At 40.3% G+C, this 27,768-nt stretch overlaps 4 protein-coding genes across 14 annotated transcripts in view; 3 read left to right on the forward strand and 1 right to left on the reverse strand.

Annotated features, from left to right (window-relative positions):
• LOC101885930 (uncharacterized) overlaps positions 1 to 4,423 on the forward strand; it is a 24,828-nt gene extending 20,405 nt beyond the window's left edge. Inside the window, exon 6 of the mRNA XM_087287517.1 lies at positions 4,262 to 4,423. The gene's annotated coding sequence lies outside the window, so the exon portion shown is untranslated. The remainder of the gene's footprint in view (positions 1 to 4,261) is intronic.
• LOC147840356 (uncharacterized) overlaps positions 1 to 18,075 on the forward strand; it is an 18,881-nt gene extending 806 nt beyond the window's left edge. The window contains exons 3-8 of one of the 5 annotated variants that reach the window (XM_087287485.1): positions 4,745 to 4,862; positions 4,932 to 5,034; positions 5,112 to 5,155; positions 14,855 to 15,010; positions 15,375 to 15,518; positions 15,659 to 18,075. In XM_087287485.1, coding sequence (XP_087143611.1) covers positions 4,934 to 5,034; positions 5,112 to 5,155; positions 14,855 to 15,010; positions 15,375 to 15,518; positions 15,659 to 15,867 — 654 coding nt within the window. In that variant the 5' untranslated portion in view covers positions 4,745 to 4,862; positions 4,932 to 4,933 and the 3' untranslated portion in view covers positions 15,868 to 18,075. Of the gene's footprint in view, positions 1 to 4,355; positions 4,434 to 4,744; positions 5,035 to 5,111; positions 5,156 to 14,854; positions 15,011 to 15,374; positions 15,638 to 15,658 lie in introns of those variants that run through there. The other 4 variants (XM_087287488.1, XM_087287487.1, XM_087287489.1 and 1 more) reach the window with 4 other exon arrangements.
• Positions 18,060 to 21,706, forward strand: LOC147840357 (uncharacterized). Its single transcript, XM_087287533.1, has 5 exons — positions 18,060 to 18,255; positions 18,384 to 18,509; positions 19,391 to 19,573; positions 19,712 to 19,806; positions 20,071 to 21,706. Exons 1-3 carry the CDS (start codon positions 18,060 to 18,062, stop codon positions 19,570 to 19,572), a joined length of 504 nt encoding a protein of 167 aa, XP_087143659.1. The 3' UTR covers position 19,573; positions 19,712 to 19,806; positions 20,071 to 21,706.
• A 2,418-nt stretch (positions 21,707 to 24,124) lies between these two features.
• Positions 24,125 to 27,768, reverse strand: part of LOC141378265 (serine/threonine-protein kinase pim-2-like) — a 65,646-nt gene continuing 62,002 nt past the window's right edge. For all 7 annotated transcript variants that reach the window (XR_015511757.1, XR_015511756.1, XR_015511755.1 and 4 more), the window contains 3 exons: positions 27,353 to 27,608; positions 27,119 to 27,238; positions 24,125 to 26,838 (listed from right to left, as the gene is read on the reverse strand). Coding sequence is in view for 3 of the 7 variants with exons in the window: in XM_087287464.1 (XP_087143590.1) it covers positions 26,735 to 26,838; positions 27,119 to 27,238; positions 27,353 to 27,608 (480 nt within the window). In the remaining 4 variants the exon portion in view is untranslated. The remainder of the gene's footprint in view (positions 26,839 to 27,118; positions 27,239 to 27,352; positions 27,609 to 27,768) is intronic.

A 27,768-nucleotide genomic window follows, 5' to 3' on the forward strand; every position in this document is an offset into this window, starting at 1 on the left:
TTTGGGTTTTTTCGATACCGGTGCCTAATCGATACTTTTAAAACGATACCGGTGCCAAAACGGTGCCTGAATCGATACTTTTTAGCCCCAAAATGATGGTGGATGACTCTACAAAATAATTTTATTTGACAAAATATTTTTAAAAATAATTTTAACAGAACAATATGATTACAGTTTAAAGTAAACATAAATTCATACTGTATTACATTAATACATTTCCTTTGATCATTTGTTGGTGAGCATGAATTTAAGATTTGCATTATGAAATTACATTAGCTTACTATTAACCTGTGGGGGCGGGCAGGGGCCACGTACTTTTAGGAGCACATTTTATCATATATATCACAAAATACTTAACATTATTCATAGTCATTTTTGTTCATGCATCACTCTGCAGTCTTCATAAACAAGATAATTAAATAACTTAAACTCAAAATAATCTTCCTTGTTTATTTATTTGACAAGTAACGTTATACGGGTGTTGGAGAACACATTTCTAGCATTCAAGTACATCAAGGCACATTGCTGCACCTGTAAACTTTAACAGGCCTACAGCTGAAGTCGATTTATTTTGCCCTCCCATTCATTTACAATAATGTTTCTGAAAGTGTTTACACTGTTTCCTAAAAAATAATTATTCTGGAGTAATAATAAGTGCTATTTTTTATTGTTTATTTCGTGCATTAATAATGACCTAAACACATTGAATGACAGTAAAAAGTAGCAATTTTACTCAATAAATGCGTTAAAAATATCAACTGATTTATATATAGTCATTCAAATGAACTTAAAACGATAAAAAACTGCAACAAACATTTATTTAGGCCCGAACTACAAAACCAAATGTAAAACAATTTTAGTATCAGTTTTGCTTAAGTTGCACGCTAGTGTTGCAGGAGAGGGGAGTGGTCGATTTAAGACTAGCTATTTACGGGAGTTGTAGTCCATAGCGAAGTGTATTGTGGGTAGTGTAGTTCGACACGCATGCTGGATGATGTGAGCTCGCTGTGTGCTGTGCTGTGCTGCTGAAACTGAGGAAGAAAGTTTTACTCGGCTTTGTTTTATGTTCACTCAAGTTATTCCACCCGAGAGCTGTTCATAACTAGATAGAATAGACATAGAGATAGATTGATCTCTGCAGCAGCTGCCGGAGAGCTGCGCGCTGCAGACGCAGCTGGTGTGAAAGGCAAACGGCTGTGTGCTGCTTCTGCTCTCCTTACGCGCTGCTCATGCGCTACTTTCGCTTGTGGTGTGAAACAGGCGTAACGTCCTTGCTGCAGCACCAAAATTAGGCACTGAAATTCATACGCTGATTTAATAATGGTACGTATCGGTTACCTAGCAGGTTTCGGTACCCAATCCTAGTGGCGAGTATGCTGATGCCACGTCGCCTTGGTCCCGGATTCACCCCAGCTGTCACTTAATCAGCACGGATCGATCCCAGCTGGAGCTCATCAGCAGACACTCGTATAAGCCATCCCCAAACACAAGGAAGACGAGCTTCATTTCACTCAATAGCCGCATTTCCACTATCGGGCCAGTGCGAGCCAGGGCTTTAATCGGGCCGGGCCGGGCCGGGCCAATAGCCCGGGAGGTTGAGAAATGAGACCGAAATCATGTCGCGTTTCCACTGTCGGGCTAGTAGCTCATGTCGTAAATATTGACTTCTCATCAATTACAAATTATCAGACCAGAGGTTTTGAATATCAGAAAATAGACTTTATTCTCCATAATAAAGCCGAGAAAGAGCAGAGCAGACCCCAGAGCATTCTGAAGTCTCTGTGTTGCTCCTGTGCAGGCATACTCATCTTACACAGACATATCACTGTATTTTTAACACAGGCTGGCATGTTTGCTGCAAACACTACATACATTTTGTGAAGAGAAAATTAACTGCTTTACACTTAGAAAATACTTCATACAGAGAGAATAAAATCTTCTTCACTCACAGCGCGTCACGCAAACACCGCCCACAGAACGTCCCCGAATCAAACGTCACACAACCCGCCCACTTCAGTGGGAATCAGGACAGGCAGATAAAGCACACCATAGAATTATCACGAAACGAAACCATTAAAATGAAGACAACCGAAACAAACAAATGACACGTTACTGTACAGCATTACATGAAATGTCTATACGCACAGACCTGTGTATTTCCATTCATTACATTTTAGTCGCCGACCGACTGTTGGCATTGTGCATCGAGTGCTCTCGCCACTAACGGAGGGACCCAACACAGAGAGCGCACACATCCATAATATAAAGCCACAGAAATTCTCGTTTATAACTCGATATGGCATGTATTTTATAACATCCTCGTTTTGATAGACATCGTGTTAAGTGTTTCCGGCACAAGAGCGAGTAGCCTAATAAAATATAGCCATATTTGTTGCGCTCGGCAGCTATTCACTAAAGCTCTTCATTTAAAGTTTCATTTATAAATTTAACCACATCATATAAAAACATAAACAGTTGTTTGAGGATAAAGAACACATTTTGTGTTTGGACTTTCCCCCGATGCGTTTAAAGCAGCGAGCGCTGCGCAGGACTGAGTGACAGAAAAAAAGGTAGGAAAGATTCTGCTTTCACTTACCCAAATGATGCTCTGTTTGCGCGATTTGATTAATATCATCGCAACCAAATACTTTATAAATAATATTTCAAACCTTCTCCGGTGTTAATTGTTTTTAGAAAATATCGAAAATCTTTTTTTTCCAGACAGGTCTTTGTAAAATGAAAGTTAGGATATAAGTGGCTTTAAAACGGTTTGATTTATGTATTGTATATAGGCTACCTACATATAGCTAGCTTTTGTTTATTTTATATTGGTTTATTTATTTAATGCGATTTATATATATATATATATATATATATATATATATATATATATATATATATATATATATATATATATATATATATATCCGATATTTGTAATTCTTTAAATTATATTTCAATATAGCTTAGGCTATTTTATCTAGATATGACACTATATTGTTTAAAGTCTATGAAAGTGGGCATGTAATTTGTTAAGTTTTATGTCTTTCTGTTGTATTTATATTGTGTATTATCTCCAAAATAAATACAGAAAAAAGCCGCTCGCGGCATAACAGAGCTGTGAAGGAGCGCTCTTGCCCGGTCTCACACACACATACAGGCATTTAAACGCGCACAAACAAACATTTTACCCTTGACAAAAACTCTGGAAAACCTTTACTGTCTGCTGTATCTTTAATATGGTGTAAAGATTATTATGCGTTATTGAAACATAAAGGGGGACGCAGCAAAGAACGTCACTATAAATTTAAACTACTTTATTATTTTATGCAGCAGCCTTACATTTTAAAAGGGAAACATAAGGGTGATCATACGCAAAAAGATCCCAGACTATAAGGCTAGATGTTTTCTTTCCCTTATTTCTTTATTTGTTTGGCGCATGTGCTCATGTGCAACCAGAAAACTGCCCGCCTCTCCTTTCACTCCGCCCGAAGCCCCAGCGGGCCCTCCTTGGCCCAAGGCAGGGCCGGAGTGGGACTCTTTTTCAGCCCTGGAGTTTTAAGCCTTAGACCGGCCCACCGCAGTTCACGACTGACTATATTAAAATAAGGTCATTTCCAATTCAGTTTCTAATTACACTATCACGTCTTTTTTTTTTTTTTTTTTTTTTGAGAAAACAGCTGCTTTAGAACTTTAAATGTTCAAAAACCCTAACAGTATTATATGTCTTAACAATAAAACTATAATTAAAAAAAAAAAAACATACTCAGACAAGAATCAAACCCGGATCGGCAGCGTCGTAATCTAACGTGCTAACCACTGGACCACAACTGTTGTATATGAAGGACTGACTCATCAGTAATATCATCATTAACCTGTAGGCAGAGCAGAGCTGCGGTAAAATAATCAATAAGAAGACTGTAGTCAAGTAAGTAAATAAATTAATTTAAAAAGTGTGACTGCTGAGAGCAACAGATTCTGGAGCTAGGGACACCGGCCCTCGCGGCCAAAAAACGGACCGGCCCACCGGGAATTCTCCCGGTCCTCCCGATTAGCCAAACTGGGCCTGGCCCAAGGTATTTGGCGGGCCTAATAAGGCCGGCCGCTGGCCCCAAGAAAGCCCCGCTTTGGCCCGATTAGGCCCCGGAAATGACAGTGGAAACGCGACTGGCCTTGACTTGCTCGCTTTAGGCGCGATAGTGGAAACGCAGCTAATGACTCCCTGTGCTAATGTCTGTGTCTCTCTGTCTCTCCTCTCTAGCGGACTCCAGCAGTTGACCGATCCTTCACCAGAACTCTCACTCAAACTCACATTCTCCCTGGAGCACCAGAGCACCTATCCACTGAAGAGCACCATATTCATCTCATTTTACGTACTTCACTATATAAATAAATCACCCTCCGGAGACCTGTTTGTAACACCAACGCTTTGTGTATGTGTTTTTCCTCTGACTCGCCACAATAGTCAAAATAAGTTCATGTGACTTAAGTTGTTCAATTATAATTATATGAAGCTAAACAAAAATAACTTTATTCAACGATTTATCTATGGGAGGATTAGAAAGCTCTTGGATTAAATGCAAAATATCTTCATTTGTAGATAATTAATGACAGAATTTCAATTTTTGGGTGAACTAAACCTTTAAGCAGCTGTAAGCCTCACAAATACGTAAAATTAATTGACTGAAAACTGCTTGAACTTTATTAAAACTGTTTGCACTAATATATTGTGTTAACTACACAGAGGCATGCAGCAGTGGCAACGTCAAAAGAAAGCTTCCCCTAAATCGAGACTAAAGGTTACTTTCTTTGGGGAAGCAGGCACAGACTCTGGTGCCCTACGCAAAGACAGTAGCTAACAGGTCATAATAATTTCGAAGAGGAATTTCAGATCAGATTTCTTTAATTACAACGTCATTTCTGTTGTGCAGTAATGTTAGCAGAGATCGAAGACCGATTGTTCATCTGTGGTGCAGACAAAAGAGGAAAGAGTCCCCTCTACAGCATTAACAGCGTAGGTCAGAATTACTTCAGGTGTGCAGTTTTGATTACAGGTTGTGAATCACATGTATTACTGTTGAACTATTGATGTCACATGCACTAATTTACAGATATTCTTATTTACCTTTCGGGACCTTGAACATGACAGAAGAAGGTGAGGGAACAGACCCCGAAATGCAGACGAGCTGAAGGCCGATATCAAAGCAACTTGGGCTACAATAGTACCTCAACTTTGTCGAAGGCCAATCGCCTCCATATTGAGGACATAATACAGTACATTAACACATTTTTCAGAAGGCCAGCGTGTGTTTAAGATCCTTTTTATTGGTCAAATGAAATATGCTAATTTTGTGAAATACTGGATTTGAGTTTTTTCATGTTTATCCATAATCATTTAAATTGAAACAAAAGATTGAAATACTTCATTTTGTGTGTTGTGAACTAATAACACATAAGTTAAACTTTTTAAAACAAATTATTCCAATGTTTTTGGCACATACCTGTAGTCTGACCTGTCACCTAAAACGTTTTTGCCATGGCAAACCCTACCAGGAGCATCAGCCCCCAAAAACATAGCTGTAGGATCACTCAGGCAGTGTTTCAGACACAATTTTCTTATTGCTCCCTAATCTCAAAATCTGCAAGAGTAGAGGGATTTGACGCGACCGCCATTTTTAAAAGTGAAATCGAATAGGAAGAAAATGGGAAGAAATCCAGAAGTATTGCTTGGAGTTACTAGGAACGTTGTGCACTTGGCTGTATATCTTATCAGGGAAGAGAACGTGACACAAATTTATCATTTCACTGCCTTCTGAGTGACCCAAAGGTCCGTTCTGAATGAACAGTGAAAATAAAAAGGGATGTCAGAGCTCATTTTCAGCTAAGGAAAATGCCACTAGTTAGCTAACCTTTCCCAAACACATTTTAGATGCCATTTATCAAACTCGAGTTAATAAAACAGAAATGACTGGCCGTGAAGGTCATCAGTTCACCCACCGCTGTTTACTGAGTGCAAACACAGATGAGGGATCCACTTGATGACTCGAATGATCTTCGTGGCTGCTTCACGCTTCAGTGTTCGTGTGTCTGGGCCCTGTCATACACCCGGTTTAAGGTGTGATGCAACTGTTGTTTGCTAGTTTCAGCTGGACATTTTGACATTTTGCAGCACGCTGTTTAAATAGCAAATACATTTGCGTACTGCTCTAAAAAAGGAGGTGTGCTGAGGCGCATTGTTGGCACGTTGCTATTTTGAGGAACTAAACTGTTCAATAGACCAGCTGAGAGGAGGTCTAAAGTCCAGCGCAGAGCGAGTCAGTTGTGCGTATTGCTTAAACATTGCTTAATACACACAGGATGTGCAGCAATTCGCAAATATCTTTACCAATATTATTTATTATATGCAGATTATATTTGTTTTATTAAAAACCAGCTTCGATTTGCCCACCTGTCAACTCACCGGGTTACATAGGCTGAAGCAGGCAAGCCCCCACAGTGTTTACCTGCTGCCATGAACTGAAGTCTAGGAGTTCTTGAGTGTGTTACTCTTAAAGAGACTGTGATGTTGTTTGATGCCTAATCTGCTTTTAATGGGTTACATTAAACTCACTGAATGATATTAAAGTGATGTTTACACACTATTTCTGCATTTTGAAATATCAGCAACAGCTTGAGGTTTGTGTTGTCAATGCAATGTTTACAGTTCTGGTCTTATACTTCTGGGTTTCTTCCCACTGCAGCCTCGCTTTGGTTCTTCAAAATGGTGACTGCGTGAAATAAGCGTATGGCAAAAATCGTATTAGCAGTGTGGTGCAAAATGTCTTTATTTATAGTGCCCGACCTTTTAATAGCAGGGGAACTGCTATAGAATGGCTCGTACCATCACAACGGTCAAGTATGTTTGACATGCTTTTCTCTCTATTTGCCACTTGCTTTTCTTTTCTTTTGCTGCCTGCTGTTCATTCAATCAACAAATTGCAACCAGTCAAGCACCAAAATCAACTTTCACTTCAAGTTGAGCTAAACCCTCTTTCGCTTGTATGAAACGCGCACTGTCATTGGACAGAAAGAAAACCACAGCTGATTAAAGCGGGAGTTTAAAGATCAGCAAAGCGACTCAGATGACAGGGACTCATTAGCTTTAGCTGATTTCTGTTGTAGAATTTCTCATCTGGGTTATCACTGTCTGTAGAGAAACGTTTTGCAGTTGAGGGGTGACGTTACTGCTGTCTGAATGTCCATCATCATCAGTCAGTCAAGTAGTCTTTATACATTTCCCGAAGGCGATTTGGTTGCAGCATACACGCATGTCACACATAATACTCAAAGCACATAATACAATACAAAATTCTACCCTAAATTCAAAAACGTTACAGCTGAGGGGATGAATGAAAGTTTAAACTGATTTGTTTTACTAATAGGAGTTCTGTATCGATTACTTAAAGGGAGAAGTGGCTATTTAAAATATTTTGAATGTTTTATATTTTGTTACAGACATACAGTGTCATCCTGCAACTGTTTTCAGCATATGAAATGTCCCAAACCCTATTCTGAACTTTCAGAAATGGGGGGAAAATTTTGTTTTTAATCTCTGGTAGTCATGTTGCTATGTTATATATGCATTCAAAAACATTCAGGAAAGGGTTTTATGTAAATTCAGACCACGAGTCCACATATATGGACACCATGTTTCAAGAGTTCACACTTAGCTGATGATTTACAAAGCTTATTTGGCATGCTGTCCCGGGAGAGAGCCCCGAGCTCAAGGGCTCCTCGAGCCCGGGGCTTCCTCCCGTTGGCAGAGCAAGAAGGGAGCCTGAGCTCGGTGGATCTCAGAACTCCCCTGCCGCTGTAGCTAAGGGAACGTAAGGAATTAGACAAGCTTGATTGTTAAGTATGTTGAATGTCTTTGGATGGTGGGAGGAAACCGGAGAGCCCGGGGAAAACCCACGCGGACACGGGAAGGACATACAAACTCCCCACAGAAACACTCACCGGTCCTATCGAACTAGGACCAGCAGTATTCTTGCTGTGTGGTTCACAGTGCTAACCACTGGACCGCCGTGCCGCCCAATTGCAGGTAAAGGAGGAGAATAGGGGAGGAGGGGGGTTTTCTTCCAAACGAAGATAAAGTGAACTGAAAACTTAGACTATTTATGGTGCCTTAGGGCTCATATGATTGGAAGATTAGTGATTAGCAAATACGAGACTGGACGTGATAAATCATAAGCACGTGATCCTCTCGAAATTAGTTTATGAATAAACTTCACTTCAAGAGTTCACACTTAGCTGATGATTTACAAAGCTTATTTGGCATGCTGTCCCGGGAGAGAGCCCCGAGCTCAAGGGCTCCTCGAGCCCGGGGCTTCCTCCCGTTGGCAGAGCAAGAAGGGAGCCTGAGCTCGGTGGATCTCAGAACTCCCCAAAATGCAGAAATTAATCGCTCGGGACAGCAGCCGCGTATTCGAAGAAAAACCCCCCCAAAAGGCAGGAAATTTAGAGCTATATCCGGCTGCTGGATATAATAGAAGGAAAGAGGTTAAATGCATGGGCATTAATTAGATAGGATTAATAAGGGTGAAAAGAGGATTCTAATAACTCTTGCAGGAGTTAGAGTTTGAAGGAACCCCTGCGGGGGTCATGGTTTTCGGGGTTGAGAAGAAGGGGAGAATAGGTGGTTTGAAGCAGTGAAAAGAGAACTTTGAGTGAATCTTGTGGGAGTTGGAGCTCTAAGTGACCCCTGCGGGGGCCAGAGTAGAGTGAAGGTATGGAGCAGTGAGTGGAGGAGAGTAGCTCTTACGAAAGATGGAGCTTTTGTGAGAGTTTGAGTTTAGAGCGGCCTCTGCGGAGGTTAGAGCTTGAGGGTAGGGTGTAGATAGGAGTGACCTCTGCGGAGGTTAGAGCTTGAGGGTAGGGTGTAGATAGGAGCGACCTCTGCGGAGGTTTGAGCTTGAAGGTAGGGTGTAGATAGGAGTGACCTCTGCGGAGGTTTGAGCTTGAGGGTAGGGTGTAGATAGGAGCGACCTCTGCGGAGGTTTGAGCTTGAAGGTAGGGTGTAGATGGGAGTGACCTCTGCGGAGGTTTGAGCTTGAGGGTAGGGTGTAGATAGGAGTGACCTCTGCGGAGGTTTGAGCTTGAGGGTAGAGTGTAGAAAGGAGTGACCTCTGCGGAGGTTTGAGCTTGAGGGTAGAGTGTAGCTAGGAGCGACCTCTGCGGAGGTTTGAGCTTGAAGGTAGGGTGTAGATAGGAGTGACCTCTGCGGAGGTTTGAGCTTGAGGGTAGGGTGTAGATAGGAGTGACCTCTGCGGAGGTTTGAGCTTGAGGGTAGGGTGTAGATAGGAGTGACCTCTGCGGAGGTTTGAGCTTGAGGGTAGAGTGTAGCTGGGAGGAGCAATGAGTGGAAGAGAGTAACTCTTGCGAGAGTTGGAGCTTGAAGCGACCTCTGTGGAGGTCAGAGCTTGGGGGTAGAGTGTAGATAGGGGGAGATAGGTAGCAGTGAGTGGAAGAGAGTAACTCTTGTGAGAGTTGGAGCTCTGAGCGACCTTTGTGGAGGTCAGAGCTTGAGGGTAGATTGCGGATAGGAGGAGATAGATATCAGTGAGTGGGAAAGAGGATTTGGATAACTCTTGCGAGAGATTGGGGCTCGGAGCGACCCCTGTGGGGGTCAGAGCTAGAGGGTGAGTCATAAGGAGAAGAGAGGTAGTTGAAGTAGAGTGAAGAAGTTTTAGCTTGAGCGGACCCCTGCGGGGTTTGGAGCTTGGAGAAAGAGTCTAGGCGGAAAAAGAATAGGTAACATCGTGAAGAAGAAAGGACTGTGGCCGCTATGGCCGAATCCTGCGAGAGTTGGAGCTCAAGGGGGCCCCTTCGGGTGTCTGAAGAGTCTAGACAGGAGAAACAAGATCATTAGAGGTAGAGTGTAAAATAGATTAGTTGGGAATGGAGTGTAGAGAAGAAAGGAACGAGAGGCTGAAAAGTAGGGTTATAAGGATAAAAGATTTGGAAAAGTTGGAAGAAGGGAACAAGCACAAATATAATACATATGTACAAACGCAGTAAATGCGCAAAGAACATGTGGATACAAACATCTGCATCTGTAAATAGCTATTGGTGATTGCAGAAGATGCTAACTGCAATGGCCCTTGAGGGAGTCCTTGGCAAACATGTAAGGGTGCCATGGGTGGACAATTGGGCTTCTGCGGGGTTTGGTTTGGATGACTCTTGCGAGAGTCGAGGCTCTGTTAGACACCTTTTTGAGTTGGAGCCGTGTGAGGAGGTGCTTGGGGGTTGGTTAAAGCCTGTTGGGCTTTCTTGAGGTGGTATTTACTGAGACGTATATAAGATTTGAAAGCTTCAGAAGACCAGCGACCAAGGGTCTGGATCTGATGGTGTGAGAGCCCGTTGTAGTGGCTGCGCCAATCCTGAATGAGTGGCTGGAAAAGGGCTCTGGGAAAAAACCTGATAGGCGAAAGATTTCTTTAAGGTGTTTTTGAAACCAGAATCGAGATACTGGACGGTTAGCGTCATCAGTAAAAAGCGGGGCCAGTGGGTTAGCCTCTTGAGATTTTCTAGGCTAAGAGGGTTTGGAATGGGCGTGTAGGTGAAGGAATATTGAAAATGAGGATAGAGTGTCCTCTCTGGAATTAATCTGTTTTGCTTTGTTTGATAAGGAAAGAGATAGTTTCCCTGTCTTGCAAAGCTAGATCTGAGATGGTGGGGTGGAGTAGAGGGTTAAATTTGGATGTAACTGTTAATTCAGAACATTTAAGAAACCCCCCCCCCAAAAAATGCTAGATTGAACATAGCATCTAAGGTGCGGGCTGTATGGGAGGAAATGTAACCTTTACAGAGGGTGTAGATGCATGAGGTAAGGATTTTGAGTGTAATGGGTTGTCTAGCATGGTATGGAATTGTTTGAACGAATTCCATGCTGTGAGGTATGCATTGAGGGTTCTGGGAGCTATTGCTTGTAGGATAAGAGATAGAGAAGTTTGATGAAGATTATGAAGTGGGTGGTTTATGGAAATATCGTTACTGAATAAGGAGGGACCGGCGTTGGGTGAGGGTCTGCTTCCGGGGCTAGTTGCCAGAATATCTGCAAAGAGAAATGAGAGAGAGAGTCAGCGATTTGGTTTTTTGCAACCAGATACATGTTCAGCAATCATGATAAATTGTTTTTTAGCAGATATCCAGATAAGGTGTCTTAAAAATGGCATAAGCGATTGGGAGTGGGAGCGCCCTTTGTTAATGCAATGCACTGTAGCTTCGTTATCGCAGTGAAAGAGAATGCTAGATGTAGACCATTCGTCCCCCCACAGGATGGCTGCTGCGATGATAGGGTAGAATTTGAAGAGGGCTGAAAAACATTGGTCTTTGGAATGGAATTACAATTGGGTTGGCCATGTTGAGACAAGCCAGTGTCCTTTATATTAGCCACTGTAACCTATTGGAGGGGCAGCGTCTGTGTATGTGTTGATGTCAATAGGGGATGCAATCAAGTCGCTGTAGAAAAAGGAACAGCCGTTCCATTGCTTAAGGAAAGAGATCCATAAGCAAAGTTCATCGCGACTGGGTTTGGAGAGAAAAATTGTTTCTTCTAAACCATGAACTGTGGTGGATAATTGAAGGAGGTGGGAAATGAAAGGAATAATGCGCATAGCGAAATTTAGATGGCCGAGAATTGGTAGGAGTTCTCGTTGTGTGCACATCTGTTTTTCAAGGAAATTTTGGGATAGAGAAATTATTCGATTGATTTTCTTTTTAGGAAGGGATGCTTGGAATTTATGCAAGTCTAGATTAATACCCAGAAATTCGATTGAAGTACTGGGTCCTTCCGAGATCAGCGAAAACCTGCTGGGTGATCGCTAGGTGTTTGGCTGGAGGAGATGACGGGGGGGAAATAAGGAAATCGTCTAGAAGGTGAATGAGGTATGGTATTTCGTAAATGTTAGACAGAATCCAGCATAAAGCTTCTGACATCATGTCAAATATTTTTTGGGCTGCTTTTGCATCCGAAAAATAGAATTGATTTCGCCAATAAATGCCAAAAGGTGCCAGAAGTCTGGGTGGATTGGCATGATTTTAAAGGTAGGGGAAATATCTTCTTTGGCTAGCCAGGTGTTACGACTGGCTATCTTTATGAGAGAGATCTCTTGATCAATGTCGTGGTAGTTAAGTAAATATTCGTCCAATGGGATAGTGCTGTTAATGCTAGGAAAGGAGCAATTGTGTTGGGACGAAAGGTCGACTACAAGGCGTTTTTGCCAGAACATTTTTGAGTAGCGACACCAATGGGGCTAATGCGCGAGATATTAAAAGGAGGAGCCTTGGAGTTCCAATCATGAAGTTGTTGTCGATTTCTTTTTAATAAGATAATCGACGGTTTCAGGTTCGGAGGTTGCAGACTGCAGGTTAGGACAGATTGGATAAAGTGAAAAATGAAATGTATCCTTTGTGAAGAGGATGTGGAGTGTAATAGGTTGGATGAGGGTCAGCTTCTGGAGCCAGCAGTCATGATCTCTAAAATAGAAAAAACAAAGAGAATCAGAAATTAAATCTTTGCAAAATAATACAAGTATGGCAGACATGAAAAATGTTTTAGTTTATATCCATGCGAGGCATCTTAATAAGGGCATGGGCGGCTGTAAATGGAAGCGCTTTTGATAATGCATGGTCCGATGACTTCAATGATACGATGTGCAAGGATGGTAGGGGTGGGTGTTCGTCTCCTAACGGGATGACAGATGAATGGAGAGCTGAGGACATGGGATATGGCTAGTCTGGTGGTCCTGGAAAACTGGTACCCCTTGAAGACTGAGCAAGTGAAGGGATAGTGAAGTTTAAATTTGTATTTATAACAGTCAAGTGGGAAGTTTGTTTCTTTGCCGTTTTCACATCCGACTGACTTGCTATATAATCTTATATGACGCTTGTAAATCAACACATGAGTCGCTGGCGTATTACAATTGGACTTCTGTGCTTGATGGCATAATGTTTTTCAATAGCTTGTTAATATTTACTGGTTGGGTAATAATCTTTTCAGAAGTTAAATGTCAAATGGAATTTTATTTTTATTTTTATTTTTTTTTTTTAACTAAATTTACAAGCGTGTCTGGCCTATTCATTCATAAGGTCTTTGCAACAGAGTCAAGAGAGAGGGCGGGACCATCTCCAGTCTTTTAGCTCATTGGATGGAGACGCTTATCTTTACAGCTATTGGCTTAAGGAGTTTCAGTCAGGCCATGCAAAAGGTGCAAAAAGCCTGGCGGCCATTTTGTTGATCAAATTCAACATTGTTTGTGGCTGGAGCTGCTGCTCTGCTGAACACATTCCAGCAAACAATCTGTTAAACGATGGATAGCATGTGTACTGCTAGGAGAAGGTGAGGGTTCCGTTTTATTGCAATAGCTTTGGAGTTTTGGCTTATATCTTGCTGGGAAATAAGGTTGAAGACACAGCAGATGCGTTGTGGAGGCTCTTTGAAGTGGAAGGTTTTGGTGTTGTTGTTTAAGCTGTTGATGAAATTGTTGGAGTTGTAGTTGTTTGAAATGGTAGCAATAGTAGTTGTTGTTGTTGTTGTTGCTGTAGCTTGTATATTGTAGCTTGTAGATTGAAGCTTTTAGATTGTATATTGTAGATTGTAGCTTGAAGCTTTTGTAGCTTGTAGCACTTGTAGCTTTTGTAGTTGATGAGCAGAGCAGAGCGTTCTTCCAAATGAAGATCCTGAAGATTGTAGCTTGTTGCTGCTTTAGTTGTCCATGCTGGTTTAGAGTTGGTTCTTCAACGGAGCTAGCTACGGTGAAGCTGCTTCTTCCAAACGAAGATAAAGTGAACTGAAAACTTAGACTATTTATGGTGCCTTAGGGCTCATATGATTGGAAGATTAGTGATTAGCAAATACGAGACTGGACGTGATAAATCATAAGCACGTGATCCTCTCGAAATTAGTTTATGAATAAACTTCACTTCTCTAAAAGTACATCATATCAAAAGATGATACTTAGATTTTTATTCTAATTAGGTTCCATTAAGCCCAAATAGCAAAGAGAAATAAAAAAATGCATGTAAAAAACATCTTGGCCCTTAAGAGGATATCATATATAATTTAAAAAAAAGAGTTAAAGTTTTAAATGAAAAAAATGTGGTCTTTTGTCATTTATTGAGAAAATAAACTGGCAAGCACATTGAACTTTCCTCAGTCAAAATTTGTCCTTCTAAAACATAATAATATTAATAATGCAGAGCTTCACTTTTTGAAGGTTTATGGATAACAAAAATAGCCCAATTAGTATTAATATTACCTTGAACATGGGCCGCTTTTGGCTTCAAAACCTTCATAGTGTTTTTTTTCTTCTTCAAGAATAAGGTCCAAGATTCAGAATAAACGTTGGGCTACTTGTAGTGAAAGATGACTTCACTTTTGTCATATTGTATGTTGTCTTGCTGGATGAGGATGTTTGACTCATGAAAAATATTAGTTTGCATACTGATTAGCTGAAGTCACACTGATGTGACGTCAACAGATGATTCGGCTTTTTTCAACAGGTTATTTTCACAATTTATGATGGTGTAGCAGCCAAAATAGGACAAATGAGGTTATGTATAGGACAAATTCTGTACTATCCCCTCCCCCCACACTCTGGCTACGGGCCTGAAATATGACAGAAGCATGAAATTATTTACAAACTTGCTGCTGTAAATCTGAGTGTTTGATATTTATAATCTGCACCGCTAAGAACTTAATTTGACTATTTAAAAGGTGATTTTTTCTCAATGTTAGGATTTTTTTATGAAATATTGACAATAAAAATCAAGATTGAGATTTAGAGTTTATTGTTCGTTGTGTTTTAATCCACAGTAGGAGGAAGAGGAGTGAAGAGGAAAGCGGATGATGATTTTCACAGTATTTTAGGTGAAGGCAAACCATACGCTCTGCGGAAACGTATCAGAGTTGCAGAGCTGGAGAACACAAGAGACACAGAGATGAGCAGCTATCAAGAGAAAACCAGCTCAGGTGTGTCTCCATCAAAACTTGTACAGCTTCAGCACCATACATTTATCACCACTGAAGATTCTGAAACATGAAGCAGGGTGCAAAGTGTTTCACTCAGTTAGCTGCTAAATCCAGTGAGCATGCGGAGATTTTGGCCACTAGGCAACAATACAGTGTCTGGATCAAAGTGATTGATTTATCTATTATGGCCAAAATCAATACAATATTATATTATGATCATGCTCCATCAAGTTGAACACTTTCTACTGTAAACATGTCAGAACTCAGATGTTGATTTGAACTTAATTCGGGCACTTTAAAGGGGATTTTCTCAATCTTTATATTCTGAAGAGTGTATTGTTCATTGTGTTGTCATCCACATTAGGAGGAAGAGGAGTGAAGCGGAAAGCGGATGATGATTTTCACAGTGTTTTAGGTGAAGGTAAACCTTATGCACTGCGCAAACGCATCAAAGTTGCTGAGCTGGAGAACACAAGAGTGGACGCCGACACAGAGGCGTCCAGCTCAGGTCAGTCCACTCTTTATGACTGGAGAAATACTGGAAAACTGGAGCACTGCTGCCATTCGTTAAATCCCAGAGTAAAATAAATGCCAATTAATGAAATAATCGATTATTAATAATTCATTATTGACTGTAATCCACATCAGGAGGAAGAGGAGTGAAGAGGAAAGCGGATGATGATTTTCACAGTGTTTTAGGTGAAGGTAAACCTTATGCACTGCGGAAACGCATCAGAGCTGCTGAGACGTCCAGCGATGAGAACAGCAGCTCAGGTCAGTCTCCCGTTACAGAATCACACTTTTCTACAGTTTCATCACTTAAAATTCATAATACAGAGGCAAGCTGCAACTCTTAGCTGCTGACCGAGGGTGCGTCTCGCTATTAGTTTTACTCGATCTTAGTGCGGCATTTGATACCATTGACCACAATATCCTCATAAATCGCTTAAAGTCTACAGGTGTCCAGGGACAGGCTCTACAATGGTTTAAGTCATACTTAACTGACCACTACCAGTTTGTGAATCTTAATGGACAGCCTTCACAAATCTGCCCAGTAAAGTATGGGGTGCCTCAAGGATCAGTTTTAGGCCCTTTACTGTTTATAATTTACATGCTACCTCTGGGAGACATTATTAGAAGACATGGGATCAGCTTTCACTGCTATGCAGATGATACTCAATTATATATTTCAACTAAACCTGACGAGACGTCTGAACTTTCTAAACTAACTGAGTGTATCAAAGACATCAAAGACTGGATGACCAACAATTTTCTTCTCTTAAACTCCGACAAAACAGAATTATCACTTATTGGGCCTAAATCTTGCACACAGCAGATCTCGCAACTCAATTTACAATTAGAGGGATACAAAGTTAGCTTTAGCTCTACTATAAAAGATTTGGGTGTCATATTAGACAGCAATCTAACTTTTAAAAACCATATATCCCATGTCACAAAAACTGCCGTCTTTCATCTGAGAAATATCGCTAAATTACGAAATATGCTATCCATCTCAGATGCAGAAAAGCTAGTCCATGCTTTTATGACTTCGTGACTGGATTACTGTAATGCTCTATTTGCTGGCTGCCCAGCATCCTCTATTAACAAACTTCAATTAGTACAAAATGCAGCAGCCAGAGTTCTGACCAGGTCTAGAAAATATGATCATATCACCCCAATTTTATCCTCCTTACACTGGCTGCCTGTTAAGTTTCGTATTGAATTTAAAATATTACTTCTCACCTATAAAGCTCTAAATAATCTAGCTCCTGTTTATCTAACCAACCTTCTGTCTCGCTACGAACCAACTCGCTCTTTAAGATCTCAAAATTCAGGGCTTCTGGTAGTACCTAGAATAGCAAAATCAAGTAAAGGAGGTCGAGCCTTCTCTTTCATGGCTCCTACACTCTGGAATAGCCTTCCTGATAACGTCCGAGGCTCAGACACACTCTCCCAGTTCAAAACTAGATTAAAGACCTATCTGTTTAGTAAAGCATACACTCAATGCATCACCTAGCGGGTTCCACACTGGCTTCTGCATCTTGCTTATATACACTATGAACAGCAGCTATGCTAATTATTCTCTTTATTCTCTATTTTCACCTGGGGATACTCATCCCGAGGTCCTCAGATTAGGCGGAGTCACTGATTGGATCCAAGACCAGCGACGTGATGATCCCAAGGATTCCATATCTGGGACCAGGCCATATCCTGAGCTGCTGGTGCGCTGATGGTCGTAGGGAGTGGAGAACATGTGTCTGATTCCAGCGACGCTCCAGGGACAGACGAGTCTTCATTGAAGCCATCTTCCAGCATAAACCACGGCGAATGAAGTTCTGCACAAGACTTTTGGCCAGTGGAGAAATTAAAATGGTCGTGCCCAACTGAGTCTGGTTCTCTCAAGGTTTTTTTTCTTCACTCCCATCAGGTGAAGTTTTTTTTCCCTCTCCGCTGTCGCCACTGCCTCGCATGGTTCAGGATTGGTAGAGCTACGCATCGATGAATTTGCTCTTCAGTGTTTGAACTCTCAGTAATGATTATATCACACTGAACTGAGCTAAACTGAACTGAACTGAACTTAAACACTAAAACCTGAACCACACTGTTCCAGTTACTGAACCACACTGTTCCAGTTACTATGACCATTTATGTGAAGCTGCTTTGACACAATCTACATTGTAAAAGCGCTATACAAATAAAGCTGAATTGAATTGAATTGGCAGAAATACACGGTATGTGTGAAAATTATCCACTTTGTGCCAAAAAATCATTCAAATAGGGCGACACGGTGGTGCTGTGGGTAGCATGTTCTCCTCACAGATAGAAGGTCGCTGGTTTGAACCTCGGCTGGGGCAGTTGGTGTTTCTGTGTGGAGTTTGCATGTTCTCCCCATGTTGGCATGGGTTCCCCCACAGTCCAAACTATTTTCTACAATGTAGATTGTGTCAAAGCAGCTTAACATAGAAGTTGTAGTAAATTGAAACTGTCAGTCCAGTTTTCAGAGTTGAAAACAAACGTGAAAAAGCTTCATTACTGGCATAAAAAATAAATGATTCTTAAGATTAGGAGTGTATTGTTCATTGTGTTGTCATCCACATTAGGAGGAAGAGGAGTGAAGCGGAAAGCAGATGATGCTTTTCAGAGTGTTTCTGGTGGAGGTAAACCATCTGCCCACCGGAAACGCATCAGAGTTGCTGAGCTGGAGAACACAAGTGTAGACGCCGACACAGAGGCGTCCAGCTCAGGTCAGTCCACTCTTAATGACTGGAAAACTGGAGCACTGCTGCCATTTGTTGAATCCCAGAGTAAAATAAATGGCAATATTGAAATAATCGATTATTAATAATTCATTATTGACTGTAATCCACATCAGGAGGAAGAGGAGTGAAGAGGAAAGCGGATGATGATTTGCAGAGTGATTCTGATGGAGTCAAACCATACGCTCTGCGCAAACGCATCAAAGCTGCAGAGACGTCCAGCGATGAGAACAGCCGCTCAGGTCAGTCTACCGTTACTCTTCTACAGTTGTATGAGCATATATATGTCAGCTTAAAGGCACAGTGCACGACGACACAAAGCAGCAGAGCTTTTATTATGCCACAGTCCAGCGCGTCTGGTTCTTCAGCTCGTGATCACGTGTGCTGTTTTATCAGACTAAATAAATGTTGGGCTTCTGTTATAATGCTGCTCTGTGCTGTCAAATAAAACACAAACATATTAAAACCTCGCTAAACAAACAGAGCAGAAATAGAATGAATGAACAGCAGGCAGCAAAAGAAAAGAAAAGCAAGTGGCAAATAAAGAGAAAAGCATGTCAAACATACTTGACCGTTGTGATGGTACGAGACATTCTATAGCAGTTTCCCTGCTATTAAAAGGTCAGGGCACTATAAATAAAGACATTTTGCACCACACTGCTAATACGATCATTAGCATGAACACACACACTGGCTGTGTCTAAAATCACACTCTTCCATACTAAATAGTACATTAAGACAGTATGTGAGCCGAGTAGTATGTCTGACCTCACAGTATTTGACAAACAGCATGTGAGAAGTACCCAGATGACCTACTACTACTGGAGAGATTCTGAAGGGTGCATCCAGTGGACACTACACTGTCCCATAATGCACTGCGAGATCATTCATGAATCACTCCTCTAGTGGATTTTGGAGATTTTGATAATAAAAGTCTCACATAATGTGCCTTTAAACCTGTGAATGATGCAGTATTGTGCAAAGTATTTCTCAGTAGAGCTTCATGACAAAACATCTGGAAACTAGTAGCACTGCTGCCATTTGAACAGATCCCCAAATACAATAAATGCCAATTAATGAAAGAACTGATCATTAATAATGCATTGTTGACTGGAATCCACAGAAGCTCCAAGAGCACTGAAGAGGAAGGCTGGATGTCTGGATCAGGACACAGTTGCTGCAAAACGAGTGAAAACAGCCCAGATCCAACATGGCGGCAGCAGCAAAACTGCAGCAGAAGACAGAAGTTCAGCTAAAGACAGCAGCTCAGCTAAAGACAGCAGCTCAGCTAAAGACAGCAGCTAAGGTTTGTCTTCTGCCGTAATGTTTTCTGTCTAATCTGCAGGGTTTTGTTTTATTTTTCAGAGTTTTACAGAGTTTTCTCACGATTAGATTGAGCAGAAGAGTAACAGGAGTGAGCAAATGTCATAAATGTTTTCTCCAGGATCTTTACTTGACAGATATGTGCTTGGGAAGAAGCTGGGAGAGGGATACCATGGCACTGTCTATCTGGCTACACGGAAATCTGACGGCCAGAAGGTAACATTCAATTTTCCTTTGTGTGTGTGTGTGTGTGTGTGTGTGTGTGTGTGTGTGTGTGTGTGTGTGTGAGTGTGAGTGTGTGTGTGTGTGTGTGTTTGTGTGTGTTTGTGTGTGTGTGTGTGTGTGTGTGTGTGTGTGTGTGTGTGTGCGTGCATGCGTGCGTGTGTGTGTGTGTGAGTGTGTGTGTGCGTGCGTGTGTGTGTGTGTGTGATCAGACATCTCTCTGGTTGAATAAGTTTTGACTTTATGCTCTCTTTGCAGGTTGCCAAAAAATTGTGACTAAAAAGCTTCTGGGAACGCGGTACCCGATGGTAAGTTTGCATACTCTACTGAAAATATCTGAAGAGAAGTGATGAACTCCATGTTTAGTCATGCTTTCACTAAGCTTGCGTTTCTGCTCATGCAAGTAAACAACTTGTTGTGTTTGTTGCGATGGGCATTGTAGCTGTCCACTCAGGAAATACAAAGCTAATGTTGTTTTCAAGTCATACTTGTATGTGATTTTGACCGAATATTCAAAGTAACGTATCATGGTAAACAACATAGGGAGCGAGTCACAAGTTGGCAATGAACGAATTTGCGGCTATAACACCAACTTTACCTCAATGGAATAGAAATATGGGATGAAAATAAAGGAAGCAGATGCAGATGAAAATGTACGTTTGCGCACAGGTGGAGCAGTTGTAGGTTGTTGTGTTGTTGTTGATTCTGATTCAGAAAAACTGAACGCGACGCACATCAGCAGGAAGGTCGACCAAAACACAAGAAACTGCCCCATAATGTGAAGAATTGTACGCTTTAAACAGCAGAACACTGTTGACTTTATGTCTGGACCCTAAACTCTCCCTTCAACAGATTAAATACTCCCAAAAAATACTGCAAAACTCCGTTTAAAGGAACTAAAGCCGTCAGATGATCGACGCTGACTAAACACGGAAACACAGCAGCGCTGCGCCTTCACAATAAAAGTCCCGCGCGCACGACACTTAAAGGGATAGTTCCTAGCAAGAGAAAACTTTTGTCACCATTTATTTATTGAACATTTATACATTTATTACCTCTGTTAAACAAAAATATGTATTCTGAATAATGCTAGAAATCGGCAGGAAAAAATACTATGGAAGTCATTGTCTAGCAGTCTGTCTAGCAATGTTTAGCCTAAATGTGTTTAACAGAAAAAAGAAACTCAAACATGTTTTGAAGCAAGTGAAGATTGAGTAAATGACGACAGAATTATCATATCTGGGTGAATATTTCGTTTAAAGTCTGCATTAAATCAAAATGTTCAATGTTTATGTTGCTAGCATATGGCTAGTCTTAAAATAAACAAGTTAATCTGTGCAAATGAATCCACTGAAAAGTTTGTTTTGTGGATCTTTAATCAAAATCTGCCCATCGGCTTCTTTTCTGAAACGGCGATTCTTTTCTGACGACTCTGACTGGCCAGGTTATGTCCGAGTCCAATCAAAACTGGACTCGAGTCCTAGTTCGATTACCCCAATACAACCAAAACCCCTCTAAAACCAGCCTGGTTGACTAGCTAAAACTAGCCAACCAGCCTAGGCTGGTTTAAGCAGTTTTTTTTTTTCAGTAGCAGTCTTTGTTTTCATGAATGAATTATTTTTGTTCCAGTTTGTGATGTTTTATTCGATTTAAAACCAATTAAATTATTTGCTCCTGTTATAGTTTGAGCCAAAAATATGTCAGATGGGCATAAATATACGCCCTTTATGTTGCAAAGTTTAATTTCCAGATTAAAAAACTAAATTAACCATATAAATGAATGTCTAATTAATGTCAAACGTCAAACTAACTTTATTGCGGTTTACGACCTGGCTAAGCACAAATAAAAAAAAAACATTCATGTTAACCTTATACATAAAATAATGGTGCACCTAAAAATAAAAATTTAACATTCATGTCATTTCAAATCTGGATGATTTTCTTTCAAGTTATTTTTGCAGGATGTCTGTAATGCAATAATATATGTATATATATATATATATATATATATATATATATATATATATATATATATATAATTTTAGGCTGGATTACTGTAATGCTCTGTTTGCTGGCTGCCCAGCATCCTCTATTAATAAACTTCAGCTAGTACAAAATGCAGCAGCTAGAGTTCTTACCAGATCTAGAAAATATGATCCCCTATCACCCCAAAGTTATCCTCCTTACACTGGCTGCCTGTTAAGTTTCATATTGAATTTAAACTATTACTTCTCACCTATAAAGCTCTAAATAATCTAGCTCCTTTTTATCTAAACAACCTTCTGTCTCGCTACAATCCAACTCGCTCTTTAAGATCTCAAAAGTCAGGGCTTCTGGTAGTACCTAGAATAGCAAAGTCGAGTAAAGGAGGTCGAGCCTTCTCCTTTATGGCTCCTAAACTCTGGAATAGCCTTCCTGATAATGTCTGAGGCTCAGACACAATCTCTCAGTTCAAAACTAGATTAAATACCTATCTGTTTAGCAAAGCATACACTCAGGGCATCACTTAGTAGGTTTCCACACAGGTTTCTGCATCTCGTTTATAAACACTATGAACAGCAGCTACGCTAATTATTCTCTTTATTCTCTATTTCCACCTGGGTATACTCATCCCGAGACCCTTAGACTATGAAGCGCCACTGATTCGATCCAAGACCAGCGACAAGATGATCCCAAGGTTTCCATAATCCTGGACCAGGCCGTTTCCTGAGCAGCTGCTGTGGTGATCATAGAGGAGTGGAGAGCATGAGACTGATTTCTGCGACGCTCCAGGGACAGACGAGCCTTCGCTGAGGTCCAGCTTCTCCAGAGCCTTGACTGCAGCTCTGCACAAGACGTTTGGCCAGTGGAGAAATGGTTGTGCCCAACTGAGCCACGTTTCTCTTAAGGTTTTTTTTATTCTGACCTTTCCCCAATTGGTGAAGGGTTTTCCCTGCCGCTGTCGCCACTGGCTTGCATGGTTCAGGATCTGTAGAGCTGCGCATCGATGGATTTGCTCTTCAGTGTTTGGACTCTCAGTAATAATTATTAGACCACACTGAACTGAACTTAAACTCTGAAAATTGAACTGACACTGTTTCAAACACTATAATCTTCTATGTGAAGCTGCTTTGACACAATTTAAATTGTAAAAGCGCTAGAGAAATAAAGACGAATTGAGTATATATATATATATATATATATATATATATATATATATATATATATATATATATATATTTATGTTAAATATAGATATTTATTGTCAGCATCAACAACATCTCTTATACAGTAACAAATGCTTTAAATGGGCTTTAATGCATTTATTACTTTTTAAAGGCTGTAATGAACTGAATTGCATGAATGAAAACTTACACTGTTTATTTAACACTGTGCTTTAAAAGTGTGCTTTGACACATTCTTACATAAGTTCATTGTTCAATGCATAGTTAAAATAATACTTAAATATATTAACATCAAATGCTAAATAAATAAAATTTTCTCCGACTCCTGTGTGTAGGCTCAGTAAGTTGACTTTTATAGTGACGAATAATTTTTTACATTGCCTTTAAAGGGAAATAACTGAACATAAACATAGGAGGCTGACAAAAATGGTCGTTTTAGAAGAACATTTCAGATGGCGCTTAGAGGTTTTTGCATCTGAACTCTTCATATATAAAAGTATGGTAATAATACTTTTAATATATTTAAATTAAGTTAACTTTTGGTTAGTATACTTGCAATGTACTTATTTTCACCAGGGGTCTCTTTAACTCAGTGAACACTAGCTGGCTCATTTTACTTATTAGCTTATATTTGAGTGTACTGTGCTGTGTAGATGTAACACTAGCACAAACTGAAGCATAAGTGTGTTTCCATTAGTTTTCCACAAAACTTTTCTGAGTGTTGTTAAAAACTGTTGTGAAATGAAGACATTTCCATTCTAACCATTGTTCTTTGGCTAAAGCTCAACATTTGCTGGTCAGACACTGAAAGAGCCCTGGTGCTAGTTCAGTAGATATTATAGTAGGATTACTCATATCAGTGAACACACTCTTATATTTCACATTATAGTCACACAAATGGCAGGGCAATGTGCTTTAAACATTACATGACGCATCAATATTGTTCTATAAAGGCTAAATTGAGTCTGCAGTCTGTAAAACAGATCTTCTCTGTGTTGTTTTGTGTTGTGTTCACACTTATTGTCAGATCAACACACAGATAAAGTAGTTCAGGCATGTTTTGAGTGCATTACAGTGCCGTATCACTACGCTGAAGGATTTGACTTGTGTTAATGCAAGGAGCCGGTGTGATGAACAAAGAGCAGGAGTCAGAGATACAGTTTATTGAAGACAATAGTTTACAGTTTGATCAGCAGAAAACAGCTTCAACACACTCCATGGGGTTCGCAGGCCGCTCTGCATACAGTCTCAGTTTCACAGAAATGATAGAAGAGCAGCACACATGTGGTCAGTGACCAAATCAGATCATCAGGAATTCATACTTCCATTGTTTTCTGACATGATGCTGTTTTCCGCTTCCACATTTTTTAAAAATTATGAGACAAGTAAAAATATACAATCACAGTACATTAAAAAGAAAATGGAAAGACAAAAAGAAAACATTTTAAAAAAAGAAAACAACAAAAAAAATTAACAGTAGGGGTATATACATCACATATTAAAGAAAAAGATTATATAATTGACACATTTCAGTTGTTTTTAAAGCATTTTTTTGTAAAAGAGTTAGAAATTGTTTTAAAGTAATGCTGCATTTCAGTGAGCAAGATATTAAAAAGGGTTTTTGGTTTGAAAATGTACATTTATGTATATACAATTTTGTTAATAACATAAGAAGATTAAGAAAAAAATATATTTTTTTATGTATAGCATCCGTTTTATTATTAACAAAACATTTTCCCATAGTAAGGAAAAATCTTTATCAACATTCTTAATAAGAAAAAGAAAAATCGTTTCAAAGCAAATTAGAAAAACTGCATTGCCAAAATAAGTGAACTAGGCTTTTTTTTTTTGTGTTGCTTACAAAATGAACAATTAATATCAATATCTTTTTTATATCTTAATAAGAGAGTATTGACCGAGTGTGTATGGTGAATAGTTCTAAATGAAACTTCTATTATCTTATTTGTAATTAAGTAGCTATTTGGGATGAGCCATATTTGATTTCTTCAATCAATATCTGAAACAAAAGAATTCCAATAAAATAAAAAAAAGTCACATTTGGAACTGATACAGTTCCATTAGGAAATAACATCAGAACTTTTCAATGCAGATGGATGGGGCAACCATTACTGTTTCCAAAACAGTGAAAAGCCTTGGAGTAACGATTGATGACCAACTAAACTTCTCTGACCACATCTCTAGAACTGCTCGATCTTGCAGATTCGCACTCTACAACATCAGAAAGGTCCGACCCTTCCTATCTGAACATGCAGCTCAACTCCTTGTTCAAGCTCTTGTTCTCTCCAGACTGGACTACTGCAACTCTCTACTAGCCGGGCTTCCAGCTAACTCTATCAAGCCTCTTCAGCTGCTTCAGAACGCAGCAGCACGAGTGGTCTTTAATGAACCTAAAAGAGCACATGTCACTCCGCTGCTCATCCGTTTGCACTGGCTGCCAGTTGCTGCTCGCATCAAATTCAAAGCTCTGATGTTTGCTTACAAAGCGAATTCTAGCTTCGCTCCTTCTTATCTGCTCTCACTTCTGCAGATCTATGTGCCCTCCAGAAACTTGCGTTCTGTGAATAAACGTCGCCTCGTGGTTCCATCCCAAAGAGGGAAGAAATCACTTTCCCGAACTCTCGCGCTCAATCTGCCCAGTTGGTGGAATGAACTCCCTAACTGCATCAGAACAGCAGAGTCACTCGCTGTCTTCAAGAAACCACTAAAAACTCAACTATTTAGTCTCCACTTCTCTTCCTAATCTGCAATTGCCTCTCTGGCTCCACCGCTAACTGTATTACAAAAAAATAAATAAATAATTTACTAATGTTTTGCTTCGTACACTTTACACACCTGAAACTTGCCTAAAGCACTTATTCATTGTTGCTCTTATAGTTGTGTAAATTTCTTTTTTCGTCCTCATTTGTAAGTCTGCTAAATGTAAATGTACTGATTTGTTTGAAGAAGTTGCAGAGAAACTATATTTTCCTACCTTTGTAGTAGAAGCGTCTCAAGGGGGGAAGTAGAAGGATAGAGAATGCCTTGGACTAACCTAATAACTCCAGATGGTATGGCATCAAATACGACAGCAAATTCTTTAGGGGGGATGGGAGTATTGAATCGATTAAGAAATTTTGTTTATGAAATTGAGATAATTTAGCTGGTATTTTATCAGCATTATAGTTACAGAGTAATAACAATTAAGCCATCCAAATTAAGAAAATATGTAATTTGGAATAAAGTTCCAGATTGATGTTGGATTTTAGAGAATATTTTTTGTCCCATTTAATTTTGACAGTATTATTTAATGTACGGAAATCCAGCATATTAAGACCACCATTCTCAAAGCTCTTCATAACTTCTGCTTCCCACATTCTGCACTTCCTCCCGCAAGTGTCGCAGTCAGAGCTGCATGCAAATGAGGGCCGGCTGAAGCCTCCCCATTGGTCTATTAGCTCTAGATTGACACCTCCTCCCTCCAACCAATCAGGTGAGGAGGAAAGCTGACGTCACTCTAATGGCGGCTTCAACTGGCCCTCATTTACATGCAGCTCTGACTGCAACCCTCGCAGGAATTTGGGAAGCAGAAGCGGAAAACAACAAATGACAAACATCAAACATGGAAGAATGAAACCATTTCCTGCTGCTGAAAGCCTCTGCGTCATGCTGAACCCCTCGTGCTCCAAAATCTCCTCTAAAACAGGTCCTCTTTCAGGGTGGAAAGCATAAACTACACATATCTAGAACAGTCTTTATTTTTATTGGTTTTTTAGCCATGGCTGATCCAGAATCTGCTGCACTGTTTGCAGTCTCTGATCATCATCCCCAAGGGTAATGCAGGTATTCATAAATGCCATGAATTCTGTAACATTTTAAAAGAGAAAGTTAGTTAATGGTGGACACACACACACACAGCTCAATATTGACCTGAATGACTCCTGTTGTGCCCTAATGTTCAGTCTTCATGAAAATATAATATATATTTTCCTAATGTTGGCCTCATTTTAGAAACCGTCACCAAACCTCAAGATAAAGAAAAACATTGTTTTGGGTTTTTCTGCTGGTAAAATGTGGCCAGGGTCAATTCTGACCCATAAGTCAACAGGAGGGATGAACAGTGTCAGTCCCAGTCATCTTCTTACCTTCAGGTATGCTGGAACATTGTTTTTCTATTTCCCGCATGATGCCAAACAGCTGCTTCACTGTGTTTTTAACCGCCTTCTTTGGAGATATCCTTGTGTCTGGTGGGTATTTCTTTGGATCTGTCAGAAAGAGAGGTTTAGTGTTGAGCAAGCAGTTCAGCTAAAGCCCCATTCAACTGAGTCTCAGAGACTAATGAATGTTTTTCGGCTTCCTCCTGAAATAATCTGACTTACCATGACAGATGTGCATCCCACAGCCAAAATCAATTAGCTTGATTTGCAGAGGCCGGTCGATGACGAGGATATTACAATCATGAATATCATGATGACAAATTTTCCGCCTCAAGCACTCCTGCGCTGCTTTGACAATCTGCAGGATAAGCGTACGCGCGACTCTCTCCTCCAGGTGTTGGTGCTTCTGCAGGAAATCCTCCAGTGTTCTGCACGGGCCGAGATACTCCATCACCAACATTATTGTCTTACACACTTTCTGTAAGCAGATGCAATGAGTTAAAATAAAGCACACGACAGCAGTCCTCAGGTCAGTCTTTACTAGGCATGGGCCGGTATTAGATTGTGGCGGTATGATAACCTTGGATCAAAATATCACGGTTTCACGGTATTGTGATTACTGCTCTAATATGTAGTCT

This window comes from Danio rerio, chromosome 16 (genome assembly GCF_052040795.2).
Source record: "Danio rerio strain M-AB ecotype USA chromosome 16, GRCz13ab, whole genome shotgun sequence".
NCBI lineage: Eukaryota > Metazoa > Chordata > Actinopteri > Cypriniformes > Danionidae > Danio > Danio rerio.

Coding starts and splice junctions, on each gene's coding strand:
- LOC147840357 (XM_087287533.1), top strand. CDS start 18,060: ATGATTCTTAAGATTAGGAGTGTATTGTTCATTGTGTTGTCATCCACA. Junction 18,256..18,383: donor CACAGAGGCGTCCAGCTCAG/GTCAGTCCACTC, acceptor AATCCACATCAG/GAGGAAGAGGAGTGAAGAGG. Junction 18,510..19,390: donor CGATGAGAACAGCCGCTCAG/GTCAGTCTACCG, acceptor TGGAATCCACAG/AAGCTCCAAGAGCACTGAAG.